Genomic DNA, 15,501 nt, shown 5'->3' with positions numbered 1-15,501 from the left:
TATAAATAAATAAGTATCTATTATTTTCTTAAATAATGAAAAGTTGTGTGAAATTCTTTTGTCATGTACAAAGAATTACTTGAGTAAGAAGTCAACTTACTAGATTTATAGATTATAGTGAGAGGAGCTAGCCAATGAGTTGTGAATCATTGACTTTCATTAGGAAAATTCATGATTTAGTTTTAACATATATTAGAGTCATATCATGACTTTAGAATGGAAAATAATGAATTAGAAACTTAGTTGTAGGTTATGCACAGTTTGGGATTTACTCGTTTTCGAGTAAATCTATTGTCACAAGACCTCGTCCGAAATAGCATGAGGGACCTTATGGGTACTATAAGCTAATAATATGTTATTAGTATTGAGTTTTTAAATACTTATACAGTCATTAGTCGAGTTATGAGTTTTAAAATATAACTCACAATTTTCTGAAAATTGTCAATGAGCGTGTTGATAGCTTTGCCTGTGAGTACTTTAACGCTTTTCTGTTAATCCTATAAGGGTATAGACTATCATATATAATCATCTAGACAATATTTAACATTGACATAAGGTCTATAAAATAACAACCATGCATGTTAGGTAACTTAAGTGTAAGTAACCACCTTCAATGTAATTAAGGGTCATTAACCCTTTGATTATTTTTGGTTTGGGCCATAAAATCACTATGCTCAACCCCTAATCCTTCCCCACTCTATAAATAAGTGGATGGGGTGGGTGGAATTCGAATTCCATCCTCACCACCAAGAATTTGGATCCTCTCCATAGAGTCCATTACTGGAGAGTCCATTACCATATTAAGATCATGACACATGGTAAAAATAAAAGTCCAACAGTCCTAGTTTTAATTCATTTTTTAATAAAATAAATTATAGTTATTGTTTCCCCTTAAAATCCAGTACTGGACTCTCCAGTACTGGAGAGGAGTTGGACTCCACCACCAACACACAAACCCGCTATTCTCCTTCCTTGTTCTTCTTCGTTGCCAAGAAGCTCCTATGGGAGAGGAGCTCAATTTTTTTGCATCTTTATCACATGCAAAGGGTGCTTAAACCTAATTGATGTATTTAGAATCCAAATTTGATTTTAGATTTTTTTTTAATTATCTCATTATAACCTCTGAAATTATGTTCTAAAAATTCAGTTCTAGTAACATGTTGATTAAGCTAGTTACCTTGTTGTTTGAGTTTTCTTCATCGATTTGAATTGTTCTTGAACCATTGAACTCCATTTTCATTTTCCATGTAAGTTCCTATATGTTTTCTACTAAGTCTCTCTATAAAGGGCATGAGAAATCATCAAGAGATCAAGCCTATGTTATCACACTTACAAACTCAATGGAGGATCCATGAATGATGTTGTAGCAATGTTTTCAGAAATGAAAAATTATCTACATGCATGTGTCTCAAACTCCTTGGAAAAATGATTGTAACTTGTTTACCATCTGTAATGTGGGTCGTGATTTTTTTCTCGAGTAATTGAGGGTCATCTAATTCAGCCCCAAACAGCTAGGTGCCAAGAGATGACTAGTTGGTGGTTACGATGTTGTAGTGTATGTATGAGTCATTGAAACTAAAAATTCATTGCCTGCATGTCATGTGATCATCCTTTAGATTTTGTTTCCATGTGTTTTTTATTCCTATTCTGATTTTGGGTTCTTTTCTTGGGTGATTGAAGTTAATGAACTCAACCCCAACATCGTATCATTCAAAACACTAGTTTGGTGTTAATGAAATTGTGTAAACTTCCAACCTTGAATTTGAGTGTAAATGTTACCCATGAACTCAAATTTTGAAATGAGTGTTTAATCCTATTTGCTTTTGGTGTTTTAGTTCCATTTATTATGTGATTAGAGCTCAGAAACTCAGCCATCCATTCTTGTGCTTGAAATAAACTCAAATTTATGGTTTATGTGATAATTTGAATTATAAGTCATCAAATTGAGTGAGGGTAGTACCTATGACCTCAATTCTTTAATGGAATGTTGATTTCCTTTTTTTTCATGAATAAAACCCCTGGTCTCAAAGTGTTGGTAGTTAATAGGTTCATCCTCTCTATCTTGTACTCCAAGTAAACACATCTTGCTTGACATCCAAGTATGTTTTGTTCTATTCTTGCACAAATATTCTAGATCACAAAGGGTATGCTATAGAAATTACAAACCCAAAGTGTTGTTAGGCTTTAATTAGCTTATTTTTTATATGAGATTTTTTAAGTTTGGATAAGTAGGGAGTAAGTTATGCCCTACTTACTAAACTAGTTTCTATTGTCTCCAAAACTGTGATCGTCATAAAGATCACTTTGAAAATATGACTTCCAATCATAATCTTAGAACATATAAGTACATATCTTTTTACTTATCAAAAAAGCTTTCCAAATTGATAAATTTCTCTCAAATTATTAAGTCATTTGAGACTTATGCTTGTTTTATCAAAATAGATTATATCCTAGACTAGTCCTGAAAGAAGTTATAGTGATCTATAAAGATACCTTAAAAAATATGTCCTCCAAATCCTAAATCCAAAACCTTAAAATACCTAAGTTTTGCCTTGATCAATTTTATTACTAAATTGACCAAGAGTACCTATTTTTCGTTTAGCCATCTAAGAGTTATGCTCTCTACCCTAAAGTAATATTTTGTTGCCTTATAGTTGAAAGTCATGGTTAGACATTACTTGATGATCAACCTAGAACTCCTAGCCTGAGTGTTGACTTCTATTAAAACTAATTTCATATGAACAAAAATGGACAAAGATTTCATTATGTGAAAGTATCATATGATTTCCATGTATGAGTCAAATCCTATAAACCATTCTTTGGAGTTGTCCAGCTTATGTGGACATCACATGTCTTCGAAATTGAAATGATTATAACTTGAGTTATAGTTACTCTTTTATAATAATTCCAAAAGATATGGAAATCATATTCAACCTAGTATTGTTTTGCCCAATTTTGAGAGCTCAAGTTAATCCTACTGTCTCTAGTGCACATGTCAATATCTTACTATTATGAAGAATTCATCTCTAAGCCCAACCAAGTCTAGTAAAAAATTGGCTATGTAGTGCCAATAAGATTTTATCGTGCCTGATTAATATTCCATGTATTCAAATGAGATGTTTGAATATATTCTCATGCCCATAACTAGAGTAGGACAATTCTAGCTAATTTCTAATAAAGCTATAAAACTGTGACATGATACAGGCAAACTCCGAAAGGATATTATTAATTTGGAAAAAAAGTATAAGTGTGGAGAGAAGTTCTTTTATGTATGAGTTTAGAAATGATACCAAAGATAATTGTGCACCTCTAAGTTAGGCGTAAGGCAGATATAGTTGAATATTATTAATGTGGTCGTGAGTAACTGGATATTGAGATCTTTTGACTCGTAAATTACTTATTTGAGATTGAATGAATTTTATTTCGTATATTACTTGATGTTGGATATGTGATCTTGTTTGGATATGCATGATTCTTTGTTTATCTTGAGAATTCAAATGACTGGTATGATTGATAGTATTTTGATGGAATGATTGTGTGATGGTTCAAAGCAATGTGAATTAGCTATATGCTTGATATGATTGCTCAATTCTGATAATAAAATCATAATTGATATGACTAATTAAGGAAATTATATTGGTGTTGAGTGAGTATTTTCTGAATGGATTGATTATTTAGAATGTTGAATTAACTATTGTATCATGATATGAAATTGTAATTATGCATTTACATGACATGGCATATGAATATTTTGGAATGAGGAATGAAAAGAGAATAATGTAAAGAAGGAAATGGAAACTATTTTACTGAAATTCGCTGACGGTGACAAAGGGCGGTGTCAATAAAAATAGGCGGACGTCCAGGCAGGATCTCCACCTCATTAGGGTTAGAATCCCCGCCTAATATTACTATGACCGACAAAAAATATTTCTAAAAAGAAAGAGAGAAAGGAATTACCGAGTTATTGAGAGTCGAAAACTTTGAAATAAAGGGTTGATGGCCAGATTCAAGTATTATGCGAGCTCGGCGGGTGACAATTTCTCTGAAAATTCAAAGTGAAGAAGAATGAAGAGGATAGCCCCTATTTATAGGAGGAGGGTTAGGCTCAGGCCATACCCGAAGCCCAACCTAATAGCTCATCTCATTCATCCATAACCACTCGAAGACGATCCAACGCTGGTTCAACAAATGAGGAGGAGAATCTGAAATGAACAAACGCGTCGCTTCAACACCCGAGGTTACCAAGTGGGACGCTACCGGCCCTTCATGTGTCAACCAAGAGCAGATAACCATCAAGACCTACCCCCTACACCTAGATACTAGCCACCCCCATCAGATCGGAACATCCCAAGTCTACCAGCCCGATCCACTTTCGACCGACCTGATAGATTGGGGGCAACTGTTCCACCCTAGATAAATCTAGGTTGTTCCTAATCTGCCCTGGACATATGGCTTAACCTAATCATCTCTTGTTCACCCGCCTTAGGTGGGTCAGACTCACTACAGGTGCCATAAATGTTTTTGACGCGCCATTAATGCCTCTAACTCGTCATTTAATGACCGTTGACCCTGCAATCAATGCACCGCAGGCTCGTCTTTAATGCAAGCTAATGTACCACCTGTCACGCCGCCTACACATTCCACCTACCCCCAACAGTCCAATAATTGCAGACTTGCAGGATGTACAAGGACAATCCGACATATCCCCATTGTACCCACCATGCACACACCAATGGTCAGATACCACATCAGCAACTTCAAACTCTATAAATAGAGGATCTCACACAAGGAGTATAATTAATTATCATTCTCTCATTTATTGCTTGCACTTATTGCTATTCCTCTAACTTCTCTCTTATTTACTCCAACTCTCTCTCTAAAGACTCTATATTTTCTTGATCGTCGGAGAACCTTTTCAGGTACCTCCCCTGGGCCCTGGTGGGTCTAGATGACATTCCGACCAAGACTTCTGATCATCTCCATTCTACTAGGCATTCGATACCAACCATTCTTGTTCAAATACTAAAGAACAACTAGCTATATCTATAGTAAGACCCAACATATACCTTTGTCACATTTTACCATCATCTTACACAATAACGGCTACCTCATCATTTGTATCTCAACAATTCACTTGCACATGCCTTCAAGTTTTGCTTGTTGCTTTTTGCTAGGGCAAAGTTGACTTTTGGATGGTTATGAAGAAAATGGAAAGGTATGGAAATCATGAAATATACTTATGAGATGACTTTAAAGTCTTTCATATATCTTTCTTCTCCTCTAAAATTTAATTTACCAACGAATTCTAAGGATCTATCCGCGAGTCAGACTTTAGAAGGAGATAAAAGATAAAAAATGTCTGAGTCATGAAATAATTTGTGAAAAAATGGCTCTAAAGCCTTTCATTTTTCTTTATTCTCCTCCAAAATCTTACTCGTAAACCTATCACGGATATCCTGGTGAGCATTCAACAAAATTTATAAGGGGAAATTGCCCAAACCCCACCCCACACATACAAAGATGGCCATTCTTGGGAAAGTAAAATCAGCATGATATACGAAAGCAGATTATGATAAATGTAATATAGGATAACCACAACCAAAGCATGTTACTAAATCGGCAAGCCGAGGTAACTACACAATAGACACATGACATTGATATTGACATGGAGAATAGAAAAAACACCCTACTATGAATTGCAGAATGTAAGAATCCAGCAACTACTCTCTTCCCAATCGCATAATGTTTTTTTACCTAAAACATTGAAATTATGAAACCAGGTGAGATACTGCACCAAAAAAGAAACTTCAACTACAACAACACCCAAGCCTTTTGGGTGAGGTTAGCTACCTAGATCAAAGGAAACTGCATCAAAATCATGTCCACAATCAAACCACTTATATCTAAATCATTTTTAATTCCCTCTAACTATTGGAATAGCCTTCATGTAATCTAGAGACTTCCAAAACAACAAAAGCAATTCCCAGATCAACACTCCAATCTATTTTCACTGTAACGGAAATATCAATAAAGAAAGATGACACATATTTAGCAATAGGACCCTATTCTAATCCCACCAAAGGAACTGATCACAATTCCAAACCACTGCGTGTAAACAGAGTGATCTACATAGGTATCATATAACCCTCTACAAAAATACAATTCCAGCATCAATACCACCAAAACAACATTGGCAGAACCTATTTAAATGTTGTGATTCAGCCAATTCCCTGAAAACTGATAATTTGAATTCCATTGGAATTTATACTAATTGAAAAGCAACATTCCTTACACGAAATCGGTCTGGCCAGTGCACACATGTATCACATATCAAAAGGGGAAGGAACTGGGATCGCCTATATAACAGCAAAAGTAAATTTCTAGAGAATAGAGTCTTACAAGATATACTAAAGCTCAAATTAGCAGTTTCTAGCAGGTAAATGATACTATCTTACTTCAGAACACAAACTCTCTGGTTATAACATCCCCCATTCCATTTATTTGAAAGTTCAAGTAACCATAATTTCCACAAGATTCATTCGCATAAGACTGTTCTAAGATGAATCTATCTAAAGTGGACAGGAAAAAGTGCATCTATCCTTAATCATCTAGCCTTAAATGTTTTATTGAGACTATAAATTTATGCACTCTATTAGAGGCACATACTTTTTGCTCACTTTAATACAGGAGCACATCTTATATCGAACAGTTTGAATCACTGTATTAGCCATCAATTATGATCGGTCATAAAAATACTTTTAATTAAACTTTTTAACTTAAATATTATTTTTTTCAACCAATCATAACTTATAGTAGTGACACAAACTATGCAACAACAAATGAGCTCCCCTTTTAATACATAGTTACATGATCCTCTGGTTTATACCAAATTATTTGTCTCCCTCCCGTATGAGTGATAGGCACGAGTAATTATACTTTACAGACAACTAATAGATATCATGGAATGATAACGAAGAAAAAGAAAAGATCAGGCACACTTCTCTCCCAAGATTTACATCATTTCATATTATCCCTTCAATATTATTGGTCAGAAATTATAAAATTAATATATATTAAACTCACGTTTCACTTTTCTGACAATAAGAAAGGATACATAGATCGGAGTACTAACTTTGGGATATCAGTTGTGGCTAAGAAAAGATCTAACAATTCATAAGAAATTTATTAGCACAACAAGGTACTAATACTCACATACATGAACGGTGACTATGGGAACAATATACATTCCAGACATAAAATAAGAAGGGTCTAATTAATAGCACATCCATTAGCCATAACAACAACCCTTCTCTCTGCTCCCTTCATACATAGCAAACCCAAAAAAAGAAACAAAGCATACATCAAGAAATACGAAAACAAAGGCACAGAAATCTAAAAAATTCAGGATTCATATAGCGAGCGATGATGATATCACTTCTTGAGGCTACCACGAATCCCAGGTTTAGGTTTCGAAGATTCTGCGACAGCAACGGTGGCGTGAAGGTTGGTAACCTTTGCTTCCTCAAAGGGAATCTTTGGATGGCGAGCATCATGATGAATCTGCATCGACTTCACGTCAGGCGCCGTGACCTTGCAGTGAGGGCACTCAAACTTGGCGTGTCCGCCTTTATCGAGGCCGGTCCGATCTACAAGGCCGGCTTTCCCGCCGCCCCTGTTGGTGGTTGCGGCGTCAGCCTTGGCGGCGATCTCCTTTGCCGTGTGCTTCTTCGGCTTCGCTTTCCCAGTCATGGCTTCAGAACCCTAACCTTTTAATTGATGATTATTTTGGGTAAGCCTTGGGATTGAGAAAACCCTAACTTCCACCCTTGAAGAATGATCAAATTTGTTAATTAAATAGAGAAGTGAGGGATAGGGATTGATTCTTATCTGTAACGCATTTGTTCCAGTACATTTGATATATGAGCTTGGTGGCAAATGTTGCTTTCATTGGAGGTAAATGCATTGCTTAATGCTTTGTTAGTTTTGTCCAATGTAATTGTGACATGTCATTTATGTAAAGTTATGCTTACCGCAGTTTACTAAATTCCTAAAGATTCCCAGCCACTTATCTTGTTTTTGGACAATTTCCATTGTGATAAAATACAAGGTTATTAGAATTTAGAGCCAGGTCTGTCTTAGGCATGTGCGATAGGCCATGCTCATCTAAGCTCATTAATATAAAAACCAAGGGAGTGTTTGTTTGGGGTATGGATTTATAATCTTGAGGATCATATTGTTACTAATGTTATTATCTCATATATGTTATTCTTGGTACATTCAGTTATATGTTTTGGTTGAAATTTGTATTTCTAGTAAATCTTTGTTGATATTTATGAGAATAAATTGAGATTATGTTTGTTTATGATGTGTGTTCCTAGAAATAGATGGTATAATTATCAAAATATCACTATTCTAAAAATATTATTCTATTTATTATTCTAGTTATATAGTTGAGAAAATAATATCAACATTTTTTTAATACTTGAATATAATTACAAAGTCAAAAAATTTCTATTTGATTACTTATCTAGTAAGTATTTAGTATAAAAAATGTCTTTTAGTTATTTATACTAACCTCAAATGGAGGAGGAATCAAGAAATTTGAAGAATCAATATAACATATATAGAAATTTAAGAATATAATTGACAAAATACATAACATTTTTAACATAAATAAAAATTAAGCATTATCTCTTCATCATAACGTATATTTATAATACATATATGACATATAATTATATAAATCCAGATAAAAAGAGGAATAAAACATTAACATAATTGGAAAATTACAATTCATAGATGTGGGAATGAAACATTCTCAAGTTAATCAATCGGAATAAGAAAGCATTGAAATACGAGAATATATTTTTCTTAGGAAAGTTTTATACTTGGTAATATTTTTACAACTGGAAACAAACACATCTATATATTATTTCTAACCACTATTTCCTCGAATGTTTTTTATAAACTGAAACAAAAGCCAAAGAGCCTATTTTTTGGTATTGTTTCAAAAAAAAAGTAAAAATTGTAATTTTATATTAGGAAATGATATTTAACATATAGAGAAGTAATCGACTTGATTTCTCAAAATTAATTGTTTTTTTATTTTGTAATGATTCCAATGACACTCCTTAACAAAATAATTTTTTTTTATTGAAACAAGGGAAATGTTTATAATGTGTTTGAGACAAGGTATTGGAGATAGAAGGAAGTAGGGAAATATTTTGATTAAAATCTAATGTGGGTTGAAAACTTTAAGGGATGGAAGGGAAATAATGTTCATACAAGGTTTTTCAAACAATTTGCAAAATATTTTCAAGAATTTAAAAATAAAAATGTTATAATATTTGACTTCTCAATTACATAATCAACCAGGTAGAGGAGAACTGTGGCTTTAGGTTTATGACGCATCCCTTGAGTCATCAGGTTTGGCCACAGGATAAACCCCAAATAACATTACGGGAATGAAAACCAATGGGGCGAATGTCTCCTTTCATGAGAAGATGTTAGTAGATAGACAACTAGTTCTGATGATGGAGGAGATGAATCTCACTACAAAGAGTTTGTCACATGTGGAACTAATACTTGGTGGCTTACAAATAATAAAAAAATACTACTTATGTACCAATCACATAATTCTAAGCTTCTCGAGTGCAAACATTGTTGCTAACATTTCCTTTTCATTGTGGCATAATGTGTTTAAGCCTCGTTTAAAACTTTGTTGTCATTGAAGGATGGGGATCACCTGTCCCAACTTGGTGTCCACGTTCTTGTCTCATTCTACTATACATGTGGATATAATATATTATTTTAATAAAATAAAATTAAAATAAAGTATTATTTTTGACTTGTTGGAAAACACTAATTGGTCCGGGACATGAGACATGAACTTTTCTAGGGACAAAGGATCCTCTTCCGTCATTGAAGCAGTCCCTAGGTAGTGCACGCAACTGTCTTCATGTACCTCCCTTAATACATAATATGTCATGTCCAGCCTGATGTGCTTGAGAAGTGGGGTTGAGAAACCTCGCCGATATAGAGACTTTTGGACCAGGGTATACAATGAACTATATAAGAGGAATTATTGCCTTTCTTTTTTGCCAGTCTGTAGGTCTCCCTTTAGTAAATACTTTACGATAGGGTCGGTCCAATGAGTTGGGGTATCTACTTGATTTTTTTCCATGATTCTTGGTCGGAGGATGGTTCTTGGATGATGGAGCGGTTTCTACCCAAGCTCTTTGTATTGGCCAACTATGAGAGGATGTCAGCCCAAGCATTTTATTCTCTAGGGACATGGCGGATAGTTGTCTCTTCAAGTTTGGACATCAACTCTTTCACCTTAGTGTGGAACTTAGCCAAGCGAGGATCCTTGGTTTGATACTATTCGCCCCGACTTCCCTAGCCAACTGTATACGGACTATGCAAGTTGTTGAAAGGGTTTTCTCGGGCAACCTGGGTCCAGCTTGTCCTTGCAAGTTTTATTTGAGTGATGAGTGATGAAAAATTTATTGAGTGATTGGTGACTTTATTTATTTAATCTCTTTTGGGTTCCTTTTAACCATACCATAAAGGTTGATCTCTTTTTATTAAGTTATTCATATCATTTCTTATGAAAGATTAGTATCAAAGAATAAAAGAATAAAGTTAGAAGTTAATCGTATCACTTCTTTAGAAGGGTTGGTATAAAGAATAAAAGAATAAAGCAATAAATAAATTGTTAGATGCGGAAAAGTAAATGACTGAATATAAATAAACAAAATAAAGAGTTAGTAGTTAGTTGCGGAATGTAAATGACAGAAAATAAATGTTAGTTGCAGAAAGTAAATGACAAAAAGTAAATGTTAGTGGTTAGATTTATTAATTCATTACTCTTTTATTTTCAAGTAACAATCCATTGATTAAATTGCACTTTTTATATGTTGTTTCTATTCACAAAGTTACAAATCATGAATTGATGTGAACTTTTGTGAATAGATTATGTTTTCAACAAATAAAATTTATTGATAACACTTTACTATTTACACTTGAATCTCTTTCAAGATTCAATTATAGTATAGTTTAGGGTTATGTCGAACCACAAGGAATTGCCTAATAGAAATGTACTCATACTTTCTATCTTTTATCAAAAGTAAGAATTTGACAAATAAAGTTGTTTTGGTGTTTTTATGAAGTAAGAAACATGAAAAAATAAAGAAACTAAGTATTTACAAATTCAAGAGGAGAATATGGTTAGAATAATGGAATAATGTCTTAAACAATATCAACGTTAGAATTTATGCAAGTTATGTGTTATACTTTGGTTAAATCATACACCATGTCTTGTCTTTCCACCCAGTGTCCTGGCCTAGAAAAGATGATTTTCAAACCTTATATAATATATTAAACAATCATTAACGACCACTCATCGGAGCAAGTTGTCACACCCTACTTCAGGCTCTATTAACATTGTTTAGCCTTGAATACAAGTTGCTTAAAATAGATGTTTTGAAATGGCAACTGAACTAAGGAGTGTGTTATACATTTAAGTTCATTTGTCAACACTTTAAGAAGAAGCATTTTTGGATATTTTAATCAAGTTTTAGGTGATCAATCTAAAAACGCATTAAAAACTTCTTAAAGAATCAATATAACCAATATAATAACTTGTATAAATGAAGAAGATAAAGAGTACAAGAACTTACACTGTAGTCCAACTTTAGGAGCATTACCATCCATCCAAAGATTAGATGCTTTTGGTTCCAATTGAGGTTACAAAATCATGTTTTTGCACCTCATTTGCCAACTCCATTCCCTTTGAATTTATGTGAATTAAAAGCCTAAGAGCAGCCTAAAAGAAAAGAAAACGAAATAGGAAAAGGAAGAAGAAATTACAAATATTTACAATGTATAAAAGTGGTGAAATGACTTCTCCTTTATAGGCTAAGTGAGGGGAGGTTAGCCCCCCTTTAGGGCCGCCCTGCACCTAACCAGGGTGGTTTGGTACTCCCAAAGCTGGTGGGTCAGCAGCTTGTCACTTCTTGGACAACTAGCTTTGACAGCCTATTGTGGGCAAGGTCACATGCATGGTGACATCTCCTACTTGCTTGGTCAGAGCATAGGTTATGCATGAGGTCATGTACTTGGTCTTCAAGTAAAGAATAGGCAAGTTGCTTGGTGAATTGACCAAGCTTTCTTCATGGTTGGTTTTGGTGCACGTGGTTAGGCGCCTAGCTCATTTGGTCCACGCCTGGATGTTGGCCATGTTTCTTCTTGGTGAAGGAACCTACCTTTCTTCAAGCCGAAACAACATTTTTTCCATGGTGCTTGAATTAATTTTGGTTGGTTATTTGGAACTTTGGGCATGATTTCTCCAAGGCACGGTATCTTTCTTCACGTTGAAGCATTCTTTAATAAAACAAGCTAAGCACTTAGCATACTATGCTTAGCTTGTTTGTTTTGAGTAATTCATTTTTGTGCTTTTGGCTTATGATTTGGCTTGTATTCTTGTCTATCTTTTTAATTCATTTCTTTTTGAATTAATTTCATTTTGATTCAATTTCCTAAAAAATTCAAAGAAAACTTGAACAAGAGGTGATGAAAAATTATTTTATTCAAACATACAAAATTTATCTAAAAAGTGTTGAATTAAGTTGGATTTTACATGTTTGTATAGGATAAATACCCTAAAATGAATAGAAAAATTAGGCATTTTTTGCACTTATCACAAACTTCTTATTCGGCCTTGTTAATATATGTAGGGAAGGTAAAGGTCAAGGAATTCTCTATCGTCATACCCTTTTGAATAGGAAAAGATCGACACTACACTTTATTAAAGAAAATAAGTCATCAAACTCTACTTATTCAAATTTATGTAGATGATATTATTTTCTGTTTTACAATGATGACTTATGTAGTGAGTTTGATAAGATGATGCAAGGATAATTCAAAATATTCATAATAGGAAAGTTGAATTACTTTCTTGGAATTTAGATCAAACAAATGAAGGATGCCATCATTGTAAATCAGTCCAAATATTTCAAAGACTTACTCAAAAGGTTTGAGATGGACGAATGTAAAACAATTGTCACTCCTATGGGATCAAACACATATGTTGACACTAATGAAGTTGGAAAGTGCATTGATATAACGAAGTATCAAGGTTTGATCAGTTCCCTTCTTTATCTTAAGCTAGTAGACCTGATATAATTTTTATTGTGTGTCTATATGCTAGATATCATTCAAAACCTAAAGAGTCATATCTATTTGTTGTAGAAAGAATTATGAAATATTAAAAATGAACAACAGATGTTGGAATATGGTATCCTATGGGAAGTATATGTATGTGACTTTGTTGGATATTCGGATTCAGATTTTGCTGGTTGCAAAACTAAAAGAAAAAAGTACTAGTAGAATCTGCCACATTCTAGGAAATGTCGCAGTCTCCTAGTCATGTATGAAACAAACCTGTTTTCATTGTGCACTGCGGAGGCAGAGCAGACAACAACAGGTAGTTGTTGTGTATAAGTGTTGTGACTCAAAAAAATATTATGTGATTATGGTCTAGATTTAGGATGCATTCTCTTGAAGTGTGATAACACTAATGCTATAAATCTCACTAAGAATCCAATTATGAATTCTCGAACCAAGCACATAGATATAAGGCATCACTTCCTTAGGGATCATGTTCAAAAGAATGAAGAACATTTAGATTTTTTTGAAACTCATCATCAACTAGCGGACATATTTACTAGACCCTTAGCAGAATAACATTTGTACAAAATAAGAAGAGAATTAGACATATTAGATGAAACAGACTTATCTTAAACCATCCTTCATATGTATATGTTTAAATGTTTGGTTAATGATAATATTTGTATCACTACTTGTTCTTATATGTGTTTATTTTACAATTTCAAAAAGAATTGGGCATGTGATCGATTATCCTAGTTGGGAAACTGATTACAATCTATTGGGGTACTTGAAAAATTGAACGTCTGAGGGTAGAAATCAATTACTCTCATCTTCTTCCACCTTCCAAACTTGTTTTTCACATCTCCCATAACCCAAAAATCTTCATTTCTTGATCATTTTTCTTGAGATTTGTGGCTAAATACTCTACATTTTAAACTCTAAAAACATTTTAACCACAAATTTCAGTTTTTTTGCCCAAAATCAAGAAACTCCAAATTTCAAATTCTTGAAAACCTAATTTTCTAAAACTCAAAACCATAGCTTCCTCTTCTAGAACCAAGAAGCCATATTCTAATACTTCTCAAAGAGGTCAACCAAGAGCTCTTTCCACTAATCCTCTAGATTTTCCAATGCTTCTATCAAACAATGAACAATAGGCAATATTTGGGAGTAATTTCTTCGATGATAACTGATTGCTCCTAAGTATGGTAGGTCAGATTATTTTGAATTTGAGCAATTTCAATTCCATGAATTCCATAGGCAACAAAATCTCTATGATATTTTTGTTGAAGGGAATTCCTATTACCTTAAACTAGGGAGGGTAGTTTACTATAATCTGAACGTAAGGAAAAATAATTTATTTGCATATGTCAAAGGACGATAAATTTTCATGTGCTTGAAAAACTTCTGTTGAGTTTACTCGAAAATACCACACATTGGTGCTGAAGTCGGCTTTGGACTTCATTTTCCATGGGAGGAATCCGATGGGAAGAAATTTCACTACTTTATGTGTAGATTTACTCAAAGGGATATTGAAAGCAAAAAAGCAAAGGATAATGGTTGAGTCTGTAAATAATCGAGTTATCCTCTTTGTTGAGAATCTCGCTCTTGATGATTGATTGTTGTATTATTTTAAAGCTATGTTGTAGTTCTTAGGTTTTCCGATCATTCTCAAATTAATGATATGGAACTACTACTCATGTATGCCATAAAAAATAAGATTATTATTAATTGGGATACCATGATTATGCAACACGTGTGGTCATTTAGGGGCAAACATAGTCCATTACCTTGTGCTATTGTAGTTACTATCATACTTAAGCATTTTGGTATCTCTACTGATGGAGAATCCAAGATAGAGATAGATGCTAGGGATTGCAAGATCAACGTGGATTTAATCCATAAAATGAGTTTCTTTCACGACCCGAATGCTCTGGTTTTGAAGAATCGAAATGACTAACTTCATACTCCTTTAGAGATCCCTGCTACTAAAAAACCTAACTCTCAACCCTCCCAATTTCAATTCAATCTATCTTCATCATCCAACAAGCCTACCAAATGGATGATTGTTGAAAGGGTTTCTCGGTGTTTATTTTATTTTAGTTGGGAGTTTTCTTCTCTCAACAAATCGTCCTGAACACAGTGTCAATTTGTTGAAAGATTAATACTCTCATTTTCGTTATGTCCTTTTTGTAAGTAAGAGAACTCGGTTTTATTCTTTGTTCGCCATCTCGGCTTTGTTGAAATAAATTCCAACGTCGGTATAATGGTTTCAAGAATATTCCAGTTACAACTTATTTTCTTAGTAATCATGTGAATAAGTCATTCCTT

General features: G+C 33.8%; 1 protein-coding gene across 1 annotated transcript; it reads right to left on the bottom strand.

Annotated features, from left to right (window-relative positions):
* Positions 1-7,159: 7,159 nt before the first annotated feature.
* On the bottom strand, positions 7,160-7,850 carry LOC109338444. Its single transcript, XM_019575687.1, has one exon. It carries the CDS (start codon positions 7,747-7,749, stop codon positions 7,432-7,434), a length of 318 nt encoding a protein of 105 aa, XP_019431232.1. The 5' UTR covers positions 7,750-7,850; the 3' UTR covers positions 7,160-7,431.
* Positions 7,851-15,501: the final 7,651 nt, after the last annotated feature.

The sequence above is a fragment of the Lupinus angustifolius genome, unplaced genomic scaffold (assembly GCF_001865875.1).
Source record: "Lupinus angustifolius cultivar Tanjil unplaced genomic scaffold, LupAngTanjil_v1.0 Scaffold_25_384, whole genome shotgun sequence".
Classification (NCBI taxonomy): domain Eukaryota; kingdom Viridiplantae; phylum Streptophyta; class Magnoliopsida; order Fabales; family Fabaceae; genus Lupinus; species Lupinus angustifolius.
The sequence above is the reverse complement of the archived record's forward strand: the minus strand, read 5'-3'. Positions and strand labels throughout refer to the sequence as shown.